Genomic DNA, 22,112 nt, shown 5'->3' with positions numbered 1-22,112 from the left:
TCCAGCTTTCCCTTTTTACCAGATTGTTACGTTCTGTTAAGAAATGTCAAGGAACAAGCAACAGTAAATAACTTCTGACTTCACTTTGGCTTTTTCATTTAGATTAAAGCAGATACTTCAGGTGCAGTCTACATACAAAATGAATGCTCTGTAAAATCTTTTGTCACTTGTAATGTTTGGAATCAAGTTGGTTTTCTTTATTATGACTAAATGAATTTAGCAAGAGTTAAACATTGCTTCACACTGCAAATGACAACCATTTATTTTTGTCCACTGAGTGGACACTGTGGAAAGATTAACGTTCCATAAGAAGTAGAGTTAAATAATGAACTCTGCTCCCAAGTAGAATACATAGTATTTTATTTTAAAAATTACATATTATTTATAAAAATCAAGCCAGATGATACTCTCCTGAACAGTTCAGAGAACTGGATTTTAACAAATCTATTTCTACTTAAATTTAAAAAGAATGCAAATATGTTTACAAGTCTAGAAATATGTATATTGGAGTTTAAAATGAGATTGAATAAATTTTCAGGCGTTAAAACCACTTATTTTTAGAATTTAAAGTAGGTTTTAATTTTAGATTTTCCTAAAATGAAACAAAAAGAGACACATGCCACCATCTATAAGTTGTCAGAGTTTTGGGAAACAGTTAATCTTTGAATTATTTACTGAGGTAAATAATTTCTAATAATGCATAAATTCCTTGCTTTCGTCTTGCTTTAAAATAGTTTTTATGGTAACTCTAACTTTGATCTTGGATATCTCTTGGCCAAATATGTCAGGACATCAAGCTTACCACAGTCCACTCTTAAACATCTCAAGGATCAAAATTAGAAAAGGAAGGGAAATAAAATATAAGTGAAACATATTGCAAGAATAAACCATGACATTGGATTTAGATTACTACATACTTCTAGTCCAATATTTGTGATTTAAAAACCATGCAAGATTACTAAAGATCCCTCTCCCCATTGCTTCATTGTCAAGTTATTGCATGCACCCAGAAATAGTCTTAATTTGCGGAATTAAAAATAGTTGGTTTAAAAATAAGTTTGAAATTTTATAATCAAAGTTTCATTTCATGACTCTTTAGAGATCACAAAAAATTTTAAATAACCTATTGTAATTTTCTGCCAAGCAAGTCCATATCCTGATTAAACTCATCAGTCCAACCCTTCCCACTAGGACCACAGAGCTGAAAGTTGATGGAGGAAAATTACACCACCAGGATAGCTGAAATCACCTCAACTTTATGACCATAAATATCAACAAAGCACTCAGATCTGTCAAACATTATACTTACCAACCACAACAAAACAACACTGCCTCTTGCCAAAGACAGTGTTCAATATTTTTTCATTCATTCAACAGTAGATATTCCCTCTTTCTTCTTGGAGCACATTCTTATTCAGACCTAGGACACTGCAGCTGCCTGCTCTTTTATTTCTTCTCAACTCCAATTTCTCTGCATCTTTTACTGGTGCTTTCTCTTAGATCTGCCTATTGTCAAGTTCTAGTATTTCTCTCTGGCTCTTTGATGTTCTCTACATTCACTCTTTTTCTAGGCAAATTCATTTAATTTCATGGCTTTTTCTATTGATGTTCTGATGATTCTCAAGAGGAAACTATGGACTCAAGAGGCAGCTCCTAGACCCTCCTCTCCCGTGAGCTCTAGATCATCTATTCCATTGCCCACTGCACACTTCCACCCAGATGTCCAGTGATAGCTCAGTCTTAATAAGGCTGAAACCTCTATAGTCAAGCCTTCCACACCTCAATGTCACAAGGCTGAGAAAGGTGTTTCAGGTGGAAGACAGCCTGTGTAAAAGCCCGGATGTATGAGGTGTTATAGATACTAGAAGAATGCCAAGTACTCCTGTGATTTTTACATAGAGAATGACAGGATCAGAGCTCTATTGTAGACAGATAACCTTTGTGCCTGAGTAAGAGCTTTCGGGGATGCCGGTGAAGACAAACACTTGTGATGCCAGGAAGTTTTAGAGCTTTCATGGAAAGCACTGATCACATCCTGGGTGTAGAGGAGAAACATGCATGTGGTACCTCCTTAGCTGGATCAGACGAGGAAGGACTCTGTCAGCTGGTGTGAATATCTGTGGCCACCATTTTGGAATTTCTCTCCGGATAGGAACAAAGAGTTACCTCTTCTTTGAGTGTTGCATTTCAAAGGCAGGGCTGCCTAGGAGTAGAGAGCAGGCAAATCCTATTGGATTTGCACCCTGGGCCATTTTGGTGTGGTTCAGACCCCCCGCCCAGGTTGAACATTTTTTTCACATTCCTGACCTGTCGTCTGTCAGCACTCACGCAGCAGTTGTCTTCTAGGCCAAAATAGTGAATGCATATTTCTCAGTTTCTGCATAATGTAGTGCTCATTTGCTTGTTCAGAGAAACTGGAAAGAAACCCACAAAGAGAGGTCTCAGGAAGGCTGAAGGATTTGCCTAAGTGCTGTGAGTGAAGTCAAGAGATTTACTTTTCTTCTTTAACTCAGGGGACAACACATTATTTTTTTTAATAATCTGCAAGGGGGCTGTGCTGAGAACCTCTGCCAGTTCTTTCTTTCCAAGAATCTGTCATCACTTAACCTCCCTTAATGAGAGTCTGTGTGTAAATTTCCCAAATTTTCACTTATAAATTCCGACCATAATGAAAATTATACACTATATATCGTATGCATTCAGTCTTGATATAGTACTATCATATTTATTTTTATTTAAGATCATTTGTCATATGTTTTTTGTTATCTGAATTGTCAAATGTTTTTTTAAAATTGTCTGTAAAAATCCTACACAAAATATTCTGCTGTTCTACAACATATTTAATTTACTCAAGAACTTGGGGTCTGTGTAGGCAAGAAAGATTTAACTATCCCATAAATTTATACTTTGATTTTGAGTATACTTTGGCACCGAAGGAGAATATGAAATTGAAAGTAATTTTAGCTTCCACACTTGATTTATATTTATTTGTGAGCTATGGTTCCATTGGCTTAAATGCTTTGAAAACTAATGCTAATGAGATTTAAATCCCTATGAAATCTGATTCTCAGATGCCATCACGTTCTAGAGTGTGATCTTTCTCTCAGTTTTTCAGTTTTTATTTCTAAAGTGATTATTATGCTAATCTATTTCCAACAATTCAAAATATGCTACTAGCTTTAATTCTATAATCCTTTATGAGACAGGCAAGAAGCAAGAATAAATAACCCTTAATTACTATCTCAGAGAAATGAAGCAAAGCTCAAAAAAGGACTTTTCCAAGTAAAGTATAATATATATGTGTAACAAGCATAGATATACATTATATATGTGATTGTTCTAATAGATAATGTCCCCTCTCACCTTTAATATAGAAAATGACTAGGTTGCTATACTCTATACGTATTTGTGAGTTCATGCTTGTGGAATTTGCAATGTGCATTTAAGAGAGTTGTCAATTCTATACCTTTTTTTAAAAAAAATATATATTTTATTGATTTTTTACAGAGAGGAAGGGAGAGGGATAGAGAGTTAGAAACATCGATCAGCTGCCTCCTGCACACCCCCCACTGGGGACGTGCCCGCAACCAAGGTACATGCCCTTGACCGGAATCGCTGGGACCTTTCAGTCCGCAGGCTGACGCTCTATCCATTGAGCCAAACCGGTTTCGGCCAATTCTATACCTTTTGACACCGCATTAAAAATGAGAACTTAGATGAACATCTTGTCTAATCAGCAAGACAGAATTTGATGTGTTGAATTTTTGTTTATTCAAAAAATAGTTAGAAACATTTATTATATGCTTGCCCTGTTCTACCCAATGGGAGTAGAGTAGTGAACTAATTTTTTTTGACCACATAACTCTTAGGTACATACAAAACTAATTTCCTTCTCCTCTTCCTCTCTCCTTTCCTTCACAATTAATTTTTTTGTTACTCTGTATTTTTTACATGCTGAGCATGTAAAATCCAACAAACATGAAGTATACTTACAACAAACCTCAGTCTTCTTTGTAAATTCTTACTCTCATTCCCTATTTCCATTTCCCAGGTTACATCTTCCAAAGTCATTTATGAATTGAAGTAGACTTCCTTTAGGTATATTCTTTTATTATTTATTTATTTTATAATTAAAACATTTTAAAATTACAGTTGACATACAATATTGCATTAATTTCACGTGTACAACATAATGATTAGATATTTTTATAATTTACAAAGTGATTACCCCGGTAAGTCTAGTATCCATCTGACACCATACATAGTTATTAAAATATTATTGACTATATTCCCTATGCTGCACTTTACATCCTCATGACTATGGACCTAGAGGGTGTTGTCATAAGTGAAATAATTCAGAGGAAGACAGATATTATATAATTTAACTTATAGGTGGAATCTAAAAAAAAACCTACACAAAATAAATGAACAAACAAAACAGGAACAAACTTATAGATACAGAAAACAAATTGATGGTTGCCAAATGGGAGGGGGTTAGGGGCTGGGTGAAAAAGGTGAAGTGATTATTAAGTATAAATTGGCAGTTATAAAAAATGAAAGTAGACTTTTAATGTGTGTGTGTTTTTTTTAATTGATTTGAGAGAGAGAGAAAAAGATTGATGTGAGAGATAAACATCGATCAGCTATCTCCCATAGAGAGACCTCTGCAAGGGATCAAAACCACAACCTGGGTATGTGCCCTGACCGGGAATCGAACCATGACCCTTTGGTGCATGGGACAATGCTCCAAGCAACTGAGCCACACTGGCCAGGGCAGAAGTAGACTTTTAGAATGGTATTTTCTGAGGCTAACTTAGGACCATAAAACACTCTTTTTATTCTCTTTCAAGATGACATCTTTAGAACAGATATAAAGCAATCACTAATCTAGAACTTCTGTGACTGTACCTGCCTTTTGTTTATAAGTTTACTTAAAGTGTACAGTTCTGAGCCATGTTTGCGGCCAACATGCTGATTCCACATACCCTTAAATTCAAATCCACATGTTGGGGTTGCATTTTGCTGCCCATTTATAGCCCTGTTTGGCTTTAAATGTTTTGTGAAATAGGATATTTGACTTCAAAATTGACGACTATCCTCATGATCATTTATAAGAAAGCCAGAATTTGCACCTAGAACCATAGAAATAAAAGGAAATGTGTAAACCCAAGGAAACAGTTACTTTCCCATTACAACATTTACTCCTCTGGTCCTGTGTAGTTCTGTGTCAACACAGATTGACAAAGTCATAGAATTTTATTAGACAATGTGAAAACTCATTTGCGAATTTTATTGCCGTCCATCATTGCTTGCATTCACAGTTCAGGGCTCTCCATTGTTGTGAATGACAATTGGGAGTGATGGCTGGCTTTGGCCAATGTTGAGGTGGCAATTTCTCACTGACAGGTGTTCTTTCCTAATTACCTCCATTAGTTCCTCTTTATTGCAAGACTCCGAGTCCTGATTCGTATACTCTTTACTGAACACCAAACCAGAACTAACAGCTCCAATGTGCAGCGAAACAATCACCGCTCACCCACCCCACACTATTGCAGTGCAGGGGTTGTTGTCAACGGGACTATACTTATTGCACAGTCTGATGGGTAGGCTTCTAACCTGTGAGGAATTCAGGCTGCAGGGAAGAACATCTTCAGTGGAAAGTCAAACCTAGAAGTCTGCAATTTGTGAAAGGTGCTGATGAGACAAGACACAGTCTTGGGCGGGGACATGTTTGAGCTTAAGGTCCCAGAAAGCCAGATCTTCACTGCCACTCAACAAGAGCCAACTGCACTCATCCTGGGGGAGAGATTCTGCAGTTTATTTCAAGGCAGTGCTTTTAAGTATTCCAGCAAGCTTCCCTTGTTTCTTGGATTTGTGTTTTTCAATATACAGAGGACTTTAACAGTATCTAAAGAATCATTTTTTCAAGTGATACCACATACAACTTTTTGCATTGCATATAAAGCTGTCAAACATATTACATAACTCTATGAGGTCGGTATTATTAGTTCCTATTTATTTTTCTCATTCCTTTCCTTTCATGCCTTGTTCTTTTCTCCTCTTTCTTCCTTTTATTCCTTTACTTCTCCTTGCTAATAACAGATAAGGAAAGCTGAAGTCCCTGTAGGTCAAGCATGATAAACTCGCGACCCACAATGAATATTTTTGCGGCCCAGCCAATATAATGGCTTGTGAGAAACGTTTTAATAAAAATTTCGTAACTTAATTTTTACAATATCCTGTTATACATAATTATTAATAATGAACTACAATGTTCGCTAATGACTGATTACTATAATCATGTTGCATTCATTTCCCTTATGCGCCATACATGCAGGCGCATCATTTCTCTTCACTAATACTAGCAGCGAATATTTTAGCAGCTGAATTCCACGTCAGTCTTGGACTGACTTGTTTGGTGTGTGCAACAGAAAATATTTTGCTTTTGGAGAACAAGAAAAATAGGTTTATTTGCGTTACGCTTATTAATTTATGCAGTTATTCAGTGTCTGGTAAGTTCATGTTCAAGAAAAAATATTAATTTTTATTAAAATATTCTATTATTTTATGTTAACAATTACTCATTTATTTCAGCCCTTTGTATTCAGCATGTCTCTATTGAAATCCACATTTCTATGAAAATTGAAGCTTTTGGTTTTTTGAGGCCTACATAAACTTAAACCTTGTTTGTTTGGCCTGTGTTAGCCTTTGAGTTTGACATGCTTGCTATAGGTCAATTCATTTGCCTGAAGCTACACAACTTTTAGGTGGATGAGCTGGGACTAACATCCAGCCTTCTAGATTCCAAAGATTATACTTTTTCTACTGTCCCATGGATTCTATTCCATAGGATGTCCATCAATGAAATGATAACAAGAAACCTGCAACCTGTATTCATGAATTGACATACTTGAGTATCCATCGTCATACAAGTGAAGCATATAAGTGATTGATTACATTTTTATTTTCCTGTGAACAGAGTATGAATTTGATCACTTTTGAAAGTTACTCTTGTGCCCCGCCAGAGTAGCTCAGTGGTTGAGTGTCAGTCATTCTGTGCACTGAAAGGTTGCTGGTTCGATCTTTGGTCAGGGCACATATGGAAGGCAACCAATTGATATTTTTCTTACATCGATGTTTCTCTCCCCCTTCCTCTCTCAAAGCATGTCCTCGGGTGAGGATTAAAACAACAACAAAAATAAATAAATAAATAAATAAATTTTAAAGTTGCACTTGTGATCAAGTTCTACATTTTTCCCTTTTCTTATGTGGGGGCACCATTTCTTCAGCCATGGCCCTGCTCTTTTAGGAAATATTATCAGTGAGAATTACAAGATGAAATCTAAAGGATTAAAAGTGAAAATCAGCTATCAACCAGATGTCAGATATCACATATATTCGAGTGAGAAATGTAAAGTGCCACTGTTTGGAGGAAATTTGATTTCATCATCTCAAAAAGAAATACCATTGATTCATGGCAATGGGAGGGGGCACAGGTATAAAAGTTGCAGTGGTTTCTCAAGGTCATGTCAAAGACAATGCTTATTTTAAACTTTGAAATGTAAATCTTATATTACGTTACCATCCTATATAATAAAAGGCTAATATGCCAATTATGTCCCCTTGACCGGGAGTTCAACCAGGAGTTCAACCAGGGGACAGAGCCGGCTGGCCAGTCACCCGCGACCCCTCCCTCCGGCCACCTGACCCGATCGACCCTGGGGCAGGCCGGCCAGACCCCACTTGTGCACAAATTCGTGCACTGGGCATCTAGTACTACTGTATTTTGCTGTCAGTTTCTATCCTCTTGGTAATTTTTAAGTGTCTGATGCTGTATGTTTACCTCAGTTGTCACAGAACAATTCAGCTTCTCTAAATCAGTTACATAACTTAAGATGGGATGTGGGAGTAAGGCCAGCAGAAAAAGAATTGTAACAGGAAGCGGCAGGCTGAGAGTTTGTGAACATCTAATTCTCTGCCTTTGACTTATGTGTAGCAAGACTGGAAGAAGTCTTTGCTGTTCTAGTGATGATGCCCTTTCAAGTTCCATCATTATTCCTTACAACAGCTATGTCTTCGCTTTTGGTCGCGTGGAGGAATTTAAATGGACATAAATAGCACACTTAGCAGAGTGTGACACACAGGATGTCCTCTCTTCAGGTGGGTTTGTTTTCTCTTTCTGTCTTTTCATGATGCTGTCATTCTCCCTGGAGCTTCTCTTACTGCCTAATATTATCCTAGCTTCTCCAGTTCTGTTCTGCTCCCCTCCAAGATCAGCCTACATCACAGAGTGGCTCCTACAGAGAAGTCCTCTTATTAGTTTAACCACCTGCGGAAAAACTTGACTGTTTTATCTATTTGTACAATTGTTATGTTCTGATTTGTAACTTCAAAAATATTTAGAATTGTTTAAAGGAGGCTTGGCCCCTTTAAAAAGCAGCTTCAGCAGGCAGGATGACACAGGCAGGCGCATGAAAACCAAAGCTGTTGAGAGCTACAGCTGTCTGGTCCTTTCGTATGCAGATTTATGGAGCATGGAGGGGGGTTGAGAATGAGCTGTAGGAAGACTTAGAAGAGAGTTGGCAAACACTCCGTGAAGAAGAGGGGCCTCAAGCTCTGGTCTCTCAGGAAATGCTGGCTGACTCAAGGAATCAATAGCATATAGAATTGGACAGGACTTTTAAAATTCCAACTAGAGGCCCAGTGCATGAATTTGTGCATGGGTGGAGTCCCTTGGCCTGGCCTGCTATTGATCAGGGCCGATTGGGGCCGATCAAAGCCGGCTGGCCAAGAGGAGGGACCGCAGGAGGTTGGCCAGCCGCAGGAGGTTGGCTGTGGGAGCACACTGACCACCAGGGGGCAGCTCCTTCATAGCAACCAGTTGACCAGTGGTTTGGTCTCTTAGGCTTTTATATATATAGATAATATGATCTAGCCCAGTGGTCGGCAAATTCATTAGTCAACAGTACAATGATTGAAATTTCTTTTGAGAGCCAAATTTTTTAAACTTAACCTTCTTCTAATGCCACTTCTTCAAAATAGACTCGCCCAGGTCATGGTATTTTGTGGAAGAGCCACACTCAAGGGGCCAAAGAGCCGCATGTGGCTCGTGAGCCGCAGTTTGCTGACCACGGATCTAGCCCAACCTTCTTATCTGACAGAAAGGGCAAATGATATACTGAAGGTCACAGAGCAACAAATAGAGCTTCAGAAAACGTCTGAGGGAGGGTTTCTTTGCATGATCTCTTGCCCTGTGCTGGACACATAGTAGGTTGCCAATATATATGTCTAATGAATGAATGATTGTATGAAAGCACTTATCCTAACTAATGGGTGTCCTAAACATCTAGCATTTTCCTGCACAACTTTAAAAAGTTAGGACTCAAGCCGAGGGGAGGTAAACAAGTAAATCTCCTGGCATCATGAGTATTTTTGTCTGGATGAAGTTGCATTTATTTGGTGGTTTAGTTCATTAAGAACCTGTAGTGCCAGCAAGGCCTTCAGGGGTACTGACTACATCATGAGCCAGTGCCCCTAAAACCCCACACGGAGTGCTGCCCACCCCCTGCCAGTCACACAGCATTTTGAACACTTCACTCTTCGTGTACTTCTCATCAATGGACTGCGGGCTCCATGAGCCAGAGCCTGTGTGGTGCTTACCTCTGAGTCTTCAAGGCTGAACACAATAAAGAGCACTGAGTTAAGTGCTCCGTTGAATTTACAAAGCTCTGCTTAAAGATTTGGCCTCTACTGGACTCTTCCTAGAGTGGGCACAGGGTTCTCAGTTCTGCTCTGTAAGGCTACTACAGCTCCAATCCCTTCCTCTTGCCTCCAGAGATCATCTCTCTCTAATTAACCTCTGCTTCTACTTCATCTTAAACTATGACCCAGATTTATTGAGTTCCTCATCTAGAGGTCTGCCAGGGAAGCATAACTGCTCACACTCCGAAAGGATGTGAGTGAAAGGATGGTCTTCTAACCCCAGGACATGATGTCCTCTCTGATCGAAGATGCAGCATCAGCAGTGAAAGGCCTAGAAGTGATCAAAAAGGAAAGGGGATGCCCACTCTCCCCACCCCCATGGGTGTTATCATCAGCCTTGGAAATAAAGTGAATGACATATGTTTCGATCTAATAGTGATGTGCCAGACTATTGGGGTGTGAAAGGTGTAACGGAGGAAGCTACTGCATTAAGAAGTTTTGTTTTTTTTCATATATATATATTTTTTTTTTCTTCTGTAAAATGTCCCAGTTCTTTCATAACTTATAAACATGATTTATACCGAGGAGTGGATGGGAAAGTGGGTGGGGAGCAGACATGGGATGGGGAAGCTCCTCTTCTTGCTGCCCCCTCGGGGCGGGTGGTGGTGGTGATGCCCTAACACCTCCCTGAGGTTGTCTGGCAGCCTCTGCCCCTGGTGCTCAGATTCTGATGTGCCCCTTGATTCTAGAACCCCTTCTGGGCCCCAGGTCCACTGGGCACACAGCCCCCGGTGCTCCGAATCCTGAGGCTCCCATGGTTCTAGAATTCCCCCCTCAGCTGCTGGAGTGATGGCCCCCTCCTTCCCGCTAGCCCCCTGACCACCAAGGAGGGAGGGAAGGGAGAGGGAGGGTCGCTTAGGTCTCCCCTCCGGGGAGGAGCAGGAGGAATCTCAAGGAGGGAGAGAGTGGGAGGCAGGAGCCAGGAGGGGCTCAGCCAATGGTGAGGCCAAAGCCACACTGGAACTTGTTCTTTTGGAAGGCCCTGAGGGCCAGCGTCAAGGGCAGTGGCAGGAACTTCTTCTCCAGCGTGGCACCCACAATCCTGTTGCTGTCCACGGAGCCTTTGAAGAGGAGGTTGTCCTTGGGCAAGTCCAGCTGGTACCCGAAGGAGACACTCGTGTCTTGCATTCTTGTGCTGGCCTCAAACTCCACGCCTGCCTGCAGCTGGTCACTGGCTTTGTGGTAGTATGTCGCGTGCATGCCCGCCTGGCCCAATGTTACTGTCGCCAACCAGTTGTTCAATGTGTATTTCCCAGCTGGAGACATGACAGTTCCCTCCTCCCCATGCCGCCGGTGGTAGACCAGCTCTCCACCCAGTGCCAGACATGGCGGGATGCTCTGGAGGTAGTGGGCCACGAGGATTCCTGAACCCACCAGGACGTCTGGGTTCCCGAGGGTGACGGCTGCTGTGAAGTCAGAACCCCGGTACTCCCCATCCACCTGCCAGTTCACCAACTTTGACTGCTGGGTCTGGATGGCCATCTTGGACCTGAGGCCGGGGCCCAGCTGGTGAATGACCTGAGCATTGAGGCTGCCACTATATAAACATTGAATACTAAATAATGAAAATATTAAGGAAAATGAGCCACATGACAAATTGTCTTCGCTAATCACCCCAATTAGCAAAGTCCTGAAAGTACTTAGTCTAGGCTAAACAGGAATTAGGCAACAGAGGAGAGCAAGATTTAGTCAAACTTGAAATTCTGACCTATTAAACTGGAGCAGGTTCAAAACCTCTGATGTTTATGGTAGTGTCAACTTTGTAGTCTGTATGCCTGAACAAACCTGGTAAATTTTGCAGTGAACAGACTGACTTTAAAAGGTAGAGTTTTCTATTCCATGCAGTTGGGTTCAGTGCACATTCCTGTATCATTGTCTGTCACATGGATGCAAATTGTGAAACCATGACCAATTTTGGAGCTCTAAATGAAACGCCACTCCCAGCAATTCCTGTAGTCCATGATTAGTTAGCTACTCCTGGAAACTTTTAACTTGTTCATTCTATGTTTATTAAAATTTGTTTTACTCTCTTTTACAAGGGGATTTTATTATTGCTGAGCCATATAAACCTCTTAGTAATTTTTTTTGGTAGAAATAGGAATATCTCTGAAAAACTAAACAGTAGAAGTAAAATTATAAACATGGTAAATGGATGAGAAATTCTTGTTAATCTTTGTGTTAACTGTTTTTTTTTTAAGATATGTTTTATTTTTGTAGTGTTGTAATTTTCATGGGGGAGTTTTCAAACCTATTCTAATCAAAGTTAGAGAGCAGAGTATAACAAATTCTTTTACCCATCCCCACGTTTCAACAAAATGCGAAAAGAGCTTCTGTACATTTTTATCTCTGTTTCCCCAAAGTAAAATCCTGAAATTACATTTTCAACCCTAAAGATAAATTTTGTAATTCTTAGAGATATTACACTTTTAATTTGCTAGTTGTCTATGCATATGTTAGGGTCTCAGTTCATTTTTATCCCCTGGATCAAATACTGTCTTTGTGCTTCTCTGTATCTTCCTTTCTTTCTCTTGTTGGCTGGTTCAGTCTTATTCACCTGGGGCTTTCCATGGATTAGGAATGGCCCTGACCACATTACCTTCTTCTGACCCATGGAGAAGAATCCAAATCCCCCTTGATATGAAGACAGCAGCTGGTCTAGAAGAGATGACCAGGATGGCCAACAGCCTGGGACAAATTTCCAAGGTCAATGAAGAGAGAATCATATCTGTTCAAACTTTGCTTAACTTGAGGGGGATAGCTTTCCAGATCAGTGGAGAGTTTCCATTGGAGATTGGAGATGAATCTTTATTTCTTTGGGGGTAGCTTAGCCATTTGCCCATCAGAATACGTGTTTATCGTGAGTCATGAATGAGAGAAAATGAGTTGAGGATGCCAGAATATTATTCTTGTATTTCGCTGGAGCTATTTATGCTGAGCTGCTTTCACTTACTACCTCCTGTGCTACCACCTGCCAGAAGCAGCCCGCCTCATCGGATCGCCGTCTGGTACTGCTGGAGCATGAGGGCCTTGGCCTCCCTGTGAAGGTGCTGCATGTTGGCACTGCGGGCCAGCAACCCCTCATGCTTGAACGTAGTTGGCACCCACAGGATGAGCAGGAGTCATTTATTTTCTGCTCCAAGTATTCTAGCTAACCCATATCCACTTACTATGAAGTCACTGTTAGAAAAAAATTGCAGTCTTTTCTGAAATTATTGTTTTTTCTCTGTTTAGAAAGTAATGTTTAATTTATTGATGAGCTAGCAAGTGTGTGTGTGTGTGTGTGTGTGTGTGTGTGTGTGTGTGTGATGTCAGCTTTATCTTTACTTCTATCAAAATGCATTTAATTGTGTTTTGGATGCAGAGTGAAAGGGACATTGAAAGGCATCTTTCCAGTCTTTTGAGGTAAATTACTAGAAGGTAAAGAGAAGAACTGCAGGTGAAAAGAAAAGTAAAACAAATTTGTTGATAAATTTTGACAACTATCCTGGTTAAGTCTAGACAAACTCCAACCTCAACAGTGAGCCTAGGGCAGTTTGGAAAAGTTAAATATGTTCATTCCTCCCCAACTTTGAATTCCTGAATACAGAGAAAAAAATACTTAACCTAAATGATCATTCACTTCTGCTGTCACTTACTTGACTATGAAACATCTATATGAGAGTGAAATCTGTGTTTTTTAGTGTTTTCTAGCAAAAGCAGTCACCTACTGACTGCATATATGGTATTTTTTGAGAGGATTTGGTAATTAGACTTGGAGGTGGCACATTTCTAGTGAGTCACTTTTCACTTACTATTGGCTAGAACTTAGTCATGTGGTCACAACTGCAAGGGAGGCAGGGAGATATAGTCTAGCTGTGTGTCCCAGCAGAAGAGACCTTCTCTGTGACATTGTCTTTCTAGATTAGGAAGAATACAATCAACTATAATATGAGGTGGAAAATGAAAGATGAAATGCTATTTAGTAAATTTTTAGCAAGCATCAACGTTCAATATCTTTTGCTAGCACCAGACAGAATGCAGAAGACGGAAAGATACTGAAGTTTGCAATTTGGGAGAAGGATACTATAGTCATACTGGTATTGCTGGGATGAAAACTCTGCAGGAGGGCAGGGTTCTTGTTTGAATAGTTTCCAACTGGGTCCAGGATGTCCAACACACAGCATGACATATATTAGAATTTAGTAAATATGTGATAAATAATAAATACATTTTTAAGTTAATATAGATCATGCCTCAAAGTCAAAGAAAAGGGTAGACTATGTGTGGATTGTATTAACTTCACATTTGAAGCTGACATGACCACTACACAAAAGAAAGCAACTGAAGCCATTTAATAATGCTGATTTTTAAAATATTAGCAAGGACATTATTTTTCTCCTTCACAATAAAAGCAGACTTTTCCGAACCTTGACTCTACCTTTCATGCAAACTGAGAAACTTCCAGAGGATATGCTACAATGAAGACAAGTTATTCAGTATTTCCAGGCAATAACAGTCTTCTTTTATCACTCACCATATCAATAATATTTAAAGAACCCTCCAAAGACACACATTAGTAGACAAATGAGGTAATAAGAATTTCTTTTACTTAAGCATGGCTATGTACTGGATTTATCTGTCCAGTATGGGTCATTACCAATGTCACAAGTGTTTCCAGAAGACCTGCTGTCATTACCACGCTTTTATTAGCAATTGAAGTGTGGAAAATGTGACAACAGATTTTCTGCCCAAGTCTGCATATTTCTTCTCATCCCATATCCTCATCAACCCGGCTCTAAGACCCTCTTTGTATTTTTCAGATTCTGAGAGATGTTTACACTCTACTTTCTGAGCAAGAATTGTTAGGTGTGTGGTACCATAATCCAATGTACTTAGGGAACACATTGTTTGAAATTGTGGTGTCACTTGAATGAGGGACTAAGGATCAGAATTTTGGAACTTAAATCTAAATATTTCTTCATATGTTTCTACAATATACTTTGGGTTCAATTTGTATGAGACATTCAGGATGAAGTTGAGAAATGTATTCAGTTTGGAGCTCAAGGTAAAGTTTATTTTACAGTGACTAAATTAAACCTTCTTTAAATGACTGCTTTGGGATTTTGATATAAAATAATCTCAACCAATAAATGTCATCAATAAAAAGAATAACCACTGTAACTTTTTAAGCTAATTCAAACCTTGCTGATTCTGTTTTTGCTTTGCGTCTATTTTTGTGTCTATTTTTATTGGAAATCTTACCCTCCCACATCTTTGTCTACCCACATCCTGTCTGTTGGGCAAGGTCTATGGCCAATGCCACTGCCTTCCCTGAAGACTTCGAATGTGATGTCTTCCTCTTTTAGACATTATCTAATCTTGTTTGTTAGTGATTTGTCTAATTCTCCCCCACCCTGTTACATTATTTGTGGAAAGGCATTGTCTATTCATCATTTTATTTCTCCCAGGATCCAATCACTGAGCCTGTCATATAGTTGTGATGCAAGTATATGACGCAAAAGGAATTGTATTTGAAATGGCGGACAGTTAAAAATTCAAAAATATAGACTTATGGGGTCTTTCATTAGTAAATCTATTTACGGCTTCAGGGTCAAGTTACACTTATTGGAGTAGAAAGATTGACTGTCCCTATTTGTACTGCTGAAAGAAAAGTATGAAATGGTGCACGTGGAGAGGACAGCCAAAGGTAGTAACGCCATGGCAATTCCAACCATACACTAAAGAGAGAAGCAATGGCTGCAGACTCTCATTATAAAGCAAATCTCAGTATTAACTTGGGCAAAGGACTTAAATTCTTTGTGTTCACTTTCTTCATCTGTAAATAGAAAATAATGCTATTTAGTTAAAAGGGTTGTTATGAGATCAAAATGAGTTAGTATTTGTGAAGTGTTTAGAAGAGTAGCTGATATAACTAATGCTCAGTAAATGTTAGCTGCAGTCATTACTACTATTCTTTATACCTTTGATATTTAAAAAATTTATAAGGATGCATGGAACTTTTTCCACTCAGAGCTACGCAGTACTTTCATTTTTCTGAAGACTCATGCTCTTAAGTTTTAGGAAACCACTGTTTGCTCTGTTCTCTATTTCTCAATCTTTTGATATTGGATTTTCCAGTATTGGAGCTCCTGGATTAAGCTTTTAGTAGTCATTTTTCTTATATTTTCTTGTTTTATACTCAAGAAAAAGTGTTGTTTCCATTTTATTCTGATCCATATATTACAATTTTTATTTCGGGAATCTTATTTTCCTTCTTCTTTATTCACTTTTCACTGCAACTTGTTTGTTTTACAGATGGAATCACTTCTCTTCCCTGATTTGCTTCTGTTTTCTCCAATATTGAATTTTTTTTCTATCTGTTTAAATTTTGGTCTTTCTGTTTTATTCTGCTGGTTTGTTATGTGTTTGGTCAGCTTTAGTGGCCTTCCATATTTATGGCATAGAGACCACTGCTGGTGCATGTTGCTTCTGTTACTGTGTAGGCAAAACTGCTCTTCTCCAGTGTGTTTGTCCTCCACAGTGTTTTTTCTCCAGATTCCCAAGTGGTATATTATCTGTGTTGCATGCATTTAAAAATTTTTCATCTTTTGCTCTGCCAATTAGATGTCTTTTTAAAAATTCTGTAATAATTTGATAGGCAACAACTCCTTCCTTAATTCTATTAGTGTTATTTAAAAAGTTTTCAAGTCCAGCTGGTGTGGCTCAATAGTTGAGCATTTACCTATGAACCAGGAGGTCACAGTTCGATTCCCTGTCAGGGCACATGCACAGATTTGGGTTCAGTCCCCAGCAGGGGGCCGTGTAAGAGGCAGCTGATCAGTGATTCTCTCTCATCATTGATGTTTCTATCTCCCTCTCCCTCTCCCTTCCTCCCTGAAATTAAAAATATATTTTTAAAAAAGTAAAAAGATGCCTAATCTATGACCCAGCCATTCTATTCTTAGTATTTCAAAAGAGAAACAAAAACATATATCCATACCAAGTCTTGTACATAAACATTAGTAACAGCTTGATTTGTTATAGGCAAAGAATTGTAGAAAAGTAAATAAAATGAAGGTGAATGGAGAAATTGTGGCATAGACACACATTGGAATACTACTTAGTGACGGAAAGGGACAATTGATATGCATAAAACATGGATGCGTCTTAGTCATTTTACTGAGTGAAAGGAATAAGTTAAAAAAGAAAAAATGCAAATTAATCCCTAGTGACAGAAAGAAGGTAAATATTTGGAAAGGAGTGGAGGTAGGGATGAATTACAAAGAGGCACAAGGAAACTTTTTGGGATGGAGATGGATGTAGTCTGGTTTCATGGGTTCATATGCATGTCAGAAGTGATCAAAGTACCCAGTCTAAAGAGGTGCAGTTTCCGTCACTTTGATCTTATCTCTGAAAGTTGGGAAGTGTTCCTTAACTAATATGAATTCTCCCAACAATCTGATCTTTGATTCCTTTTGGGGCAATGAAGCATTTGGGATTTTCACTTTTCCTCTTCTTTCCCTGGAATGTCCTTTCCTCCCATTTTTCAACAATCAGTAATTAGAAAATTCCACACATTTGATTAAGCATCTAATTTTAGCAACTTTATATTCTAGTTCTGGGGCTCTGATATGAACATTTTCCTGACATTATTTGTAATAATTACTATCCTATTAGTGATGAGTGTTTTTTTGGTCCTGTGTTAGTGTTTATGGCCTATTCTGTTAAATCTTCAGTTTTGACTTCTTCCAGCCATCTTTCAGTGACATGAACTTTATGAAGAATAATTTTGCAGACAAGGTGGTGTATTTTCCAAGCATTGAAAAATCTGAAAGTGTCATCTTTTGTCTATATATTAATGATCAGTGGAAAACTATATTTAAATATCTACTATATTTTAAGCGCTTTAAAAAGTCATTATCTCATTTATACGAACCCTGTGAGATAAGTATTATCTCTGTGTTACAATGAAAAGTGTTGCCGCTTGGAAAGATAAAGTATTTTTCTCATATGTCCAGTACATGAAAGAACAAGGGATATAATTTGAACCCTGGTTGTTGTGCTTCAAAGCTCCTCTGCTTTCCTCTACATCTCACTTCACTATGGTATGTTTTCACGTGAAGAGGAATCAGTTGGTTGGTTCTTGCTTTCCTCATGCTCTCTCAGCATCAGACAGGAATGTCTTCATCCTGTGGACTCAGAAATGCTCACGGATTCTCACCAACGCAGGCAATCTCTTAGCAGCCTCTCAACTAAATGCTGGAATAATAATAGCTGTCGTTCACTGAGCATCTACAGGGCTGGGAATGGTGCAAAGTGCTTTACTATTTAAGTACATAATTTCTTTTTTACAGATGAAAAAACGGAGGCTGCCTATTGTCACCTAGCTGGTAGGCAGTGGAGCCAGGATTAGCTGACATGTCTCTCCAACTCCACAGCTCTTGCCTTAACCACCACGTATCTCTGCCTTCAGAAAGTCAGTAGCCGGTGTCCTTGGGTATACCTATGCCTTCCTAATCCAATTCTTCTATTATTCCCCATTGTGTTGGTTTGATTGAATCTCTACCTTGGCTCTCTGATTAATTTTTTATCTTTAAAATAATTTTTTGTTGAATTTATTGGGGTGACATTGGTTAATAAAATTATATAGGTTTCAGGTGTACAATTCTATAATACATCCTCTGTATATTGCACTGTGTGTTCACCACCCCAAATCATCTGATTAGATCTCAAGTTCTCCTGTTGAGATTGGAACTGCCTTGAATTTCAGCTCATTTTGTTGGATGTCATGTCTGACCTGCCTCAGACATCCCAGGCATGGCATCAACACCCTCAGAGCACTCCAACTTTCGACTGACATTGAATTACATAATGAGATCCTAGAGCGAGGAGGAGGGCAAGGACAGGGCTGAAGAGTTTCCAATATTGTCTTTCTCTTATTCATTTTGAGTCATTTTCCACTTGTTAACAATTCTATGAACATGAGAAGAAGGAGGCTTTGTTGTATGAACAAAACCCACTAAGTGAGAGTGTGAATTCTGACAGCATGTCTGTAATAACAAAACTTTATTAAGAGGATATAATCAGGATGACCTGTGGGATAGGAATTTACTTGTATTTTTTTCTATGGTTGATATGTTTGAAGATATATCCATGAGCTCTGAAATAGAAATAGACTTATTTCTATTTTATTTCATAGTATTCTTTCACTCATTTTTTTACCTTTATGTGTTCATTAAGTTTAATTTTTCTCTAACTCCAGATTATCAGCTGCAGCTAAAAGCAAACAAACATGTCTTTATTACATCATACATTATTTTTATGTATGTATACCAGTGTTGGTGAAATCTGTTGACCGTTAATTAAGTATCCATCTTCACTGAGGAGTAGTTGTTTTACTACCCAGGGTAGATTGATAAATTCCTTCTCTTTATAATATATAGACAATTCATTTAGAACTTTTCCTCAAGAAATTATTATCCTTCATTAATTAAATGAGTAGAGAAATTGACAACTGGAGGATATAAAAAATGTCCATGAAAATGAAAAATTATTTATTATTCAATCAACAAATATTTGTTGATTAATATTTAGCATTGGTTTTTTATTGGTTTATGAATTCAGATTACTTTATGTATTCTATCCTTGATATTTATTCTCCAGGGAGAAGTGGAACAATATTTATCGAACACTATTCCAGGTGAATCATGTCACATATTTCAGGTACATCTTAGTGTTTAGTCACACCTCAAATTTTTCTAGTCTCAAGTAATAATCATAAATCTCAAGATTTAAAAGATTATTTTCTCTAAAATATTTTTATTCATGGTTTTTTGTATACATTAATAATTAACATCAAGACACTTCTTTATCATTTTATATATGCCATTTTCCAAACTACTATGCATATTTGCAAGGAGGAAGATGATGTGACACTAATATAGTTATATCACTGGTTAAATTATTTTATGTAAAAAGTGCTATTTTGAATGGATGGGCCAATTTTCCATCAAAATTCTTTATTATAACATGGAGTTAAATAATGAAGATCTGAGTATAATACAAACACTCCATTATTCTAGATTCCTCTTCTATTCTCACTGTATATACCTCTACATGGCATTCATGATATTCAAATTTATTGATTTTTTTTTGGTTTAATTTTGCAAATATGAACTCCTTAAAGAAGCTCATGACTCTTTGGATCACTGCTCTATCCCCAAAACTAACTTAATCAGTGTTTATTCAATGAATCACTTAAAAAGGAGTCTTCTTATTAGGCAAATAATTTTAAATATTTAAACAGTACCTTACTGCTAGCTTTTAAAGTAATTTCTCAACAGATTTAGTGAATGAGACAAGCCTGTTGAATAAATCATGCTATTCAACTTTCATTTCCCATTTCTGGTTCTCTGTCTTTGTTTTGGAACTTTGTGCACTGATTTTGTTATGCTTTTCCACAAAATTCAATATTTTGTTAATTTTTGCAAGAAAAATATCTTAGAGCACAGTTAAACTTTGAATCAGAAAGTACATAAAGCATGTAGTTGATCTAAGAATCCTAGCCTATGAATAATGATTTTCCTATAATATATTTTTGCCAGTTCTCATGTTTGGAAATGTTATATAGTATTCATTTGCTCCGTGTATTAGTTTGCTGTTGATACTCTAACAAATTACTACAAACTTAGTGATGTAAAATAACACAAATTTATTCTCATACAGTTCTGGAGGTCAAAAATCTGAAATTAGTTTCACTGGGCTAAAGTCAGAGTATTACAAGGCGGTTCTTTCTGGTGTGTCCAGGAGAGAATCCATTCCTTGCCTCTTCCAGCTTCTACAGCCTATATTCCTTGGCTTCTGTCTTCCTTCCTTCAGCCAGCATCTTGCTTCTGTCATCTCACTGCCTCATTCATCTGTAGTCAAATCTCCCTTTTCCTACTCTTACAAGAAAACTGTGGTTACATTTACAGCTCACTCAGGTAATCCAGGATTTTCCCCATCTCAAGATCCTTAATTTACCCCTCTTCTGGAAGAGCCAGGCCTGAGGCATAGGTGAGAGAGGAGAACTGGAGGAGCACCCCAAGAACAAGGTCAGTCACTCAACCTCTGACTGTCAACATTAGCAGTGGATTTTGTATGCTTAGGGGTCATAATGAACAAAACAAACAAGATTAAATGAAGCACAAGAGAAATGATGCAATCAAGAGATGTACAAAGATGCAAACAGATGTACAAAGCTATTTAGGCAAACCTGGTAACACAAAAGACTGTTTTACAGCAAACTCTTGGTTACGATTTAAGTGATATACAGGAAAATTAACCCCACCAAGAGCGGAACTAGGAACCATAAGGCTCTGAGGAAATACTAAAAGGTATATGGAAGATGGATTGAATTTTATATCAACCAAACATTCCCCTAATGGTCTGCCAGGTTTCCAAGGAAAAAGCAGAAAGTTCTAATTACAAACTTCAGCCACATACTAAGACCGAAGCACTCTTCATTACAGTATTGGAACTCATCAGTTGTGGTGTTAGAATGGAGTGTCATGTTGGCTTATGGCACTACAGATGTGATATTCTGGTTCTGTGTAATAAATATAAAAACAATCCTTAAAATTTAGTCACACGTGCCAAGTCTATTTTGCCATAGAAGGTAACATTCACAGGTTCCAGGAATTAGCACCTAAATATTTTGAGGGGCCGTTATCCAGCCCACCTCACTCTTCCCTATTAATTACATTTCTGTACTGAATAATAAAAAAAGTCTTAAAATATGTACCGAAACATTTATTTTCATTGATGTAATTCACCACTTTGTGTTGTAAAGAATTAAATAATTTAAATGAAAACACGCTATCGTATATTTTCACAGAAAATACAAATTTTTATCAAGTTGTCATTCCCAATATCCTGCATCTGTTTCTTAGTAGTGGTATTATGGGAGATTGTGAAAAGTCAAAGGGTTGGAGAGGCAGTTAGTTTGGTACGTGTACACTTCACACCCCAGAAAACCGCAACCGAAATTGGTATTATTTATTTCAATTCTTCTGACACTTCTCCCCTTCTGTTAGCTTATTTATTCGTGGGAGATGGCAACGTTGAAACAAAAAAATCATATATTTACTCAGTTTTGCATCCCTGCTTATAGACGCATTGTTCTCAATATGCCACGCCCTCTAAAATGTCCATCTACATCTTTCATAGACTGGCTTTGACTCTCTGAAGAACCCTATCAACTCTCTCCTTCCCTGGTAGCATTTTCTTAGTCTTCAGAGCATAGTTTTGGCCATCACTGTCTCAGAGCAGTTTCTGCAAGCCCTTCCCACTTGACCTCAACAGATCCCGCCCTGTAGTTATTGTTTCACTCA

General features: G+C 38.1%; 2 protein-coding genes across 2 annotated transcripts in view; one reads left to right on the top strand and one right to left on the bottom strand.

Moving 5' to 3' along the window:
• Nucleotides 1-22,112, top strand: part of CYP7B1 (cytochrome P450 family 7 subfamily B member 1) — a 437,344-nt gene that overhangs the window by 18,722 nt on the left and 396,510 nt on the right. The window lies entirely within an intron of this gene.
• Nucleotides 10,693-15,029, bottom strand: LOC308236610 (mitochondrial import receptor subunit TOM40 homolog; the record flags this gene model as incomplete). Its single annotated transcript, XM_080646471.1, has 2 exons — nt 10,693-11,317; nt 15,004-15,029. The coding sequence occupies 2 exons, from the start codon at nt 15,027-15,029 to the stop codon at nt 10,693-10,695; spliced, it is 651 nt and encodes a 216-aa protein (XP_080502597.1).

The sequence above is a fragment of the Plecotus auritus genome (assembly GCF_963455305.1).
Source record: "Plecotus auritus genome assembly, chromosome: 11".
Lineage (NCBI taxonomy): Eukaryota > Metazoa > Chordata > Mammalia > Chiroptera > Vespertilionidae > Plecotus > Plecotus auritus.
Note: the sequence above shows the minus strand (reverse complement) of the source record. Positions and strands in the feature narration are given on the sequence as shown.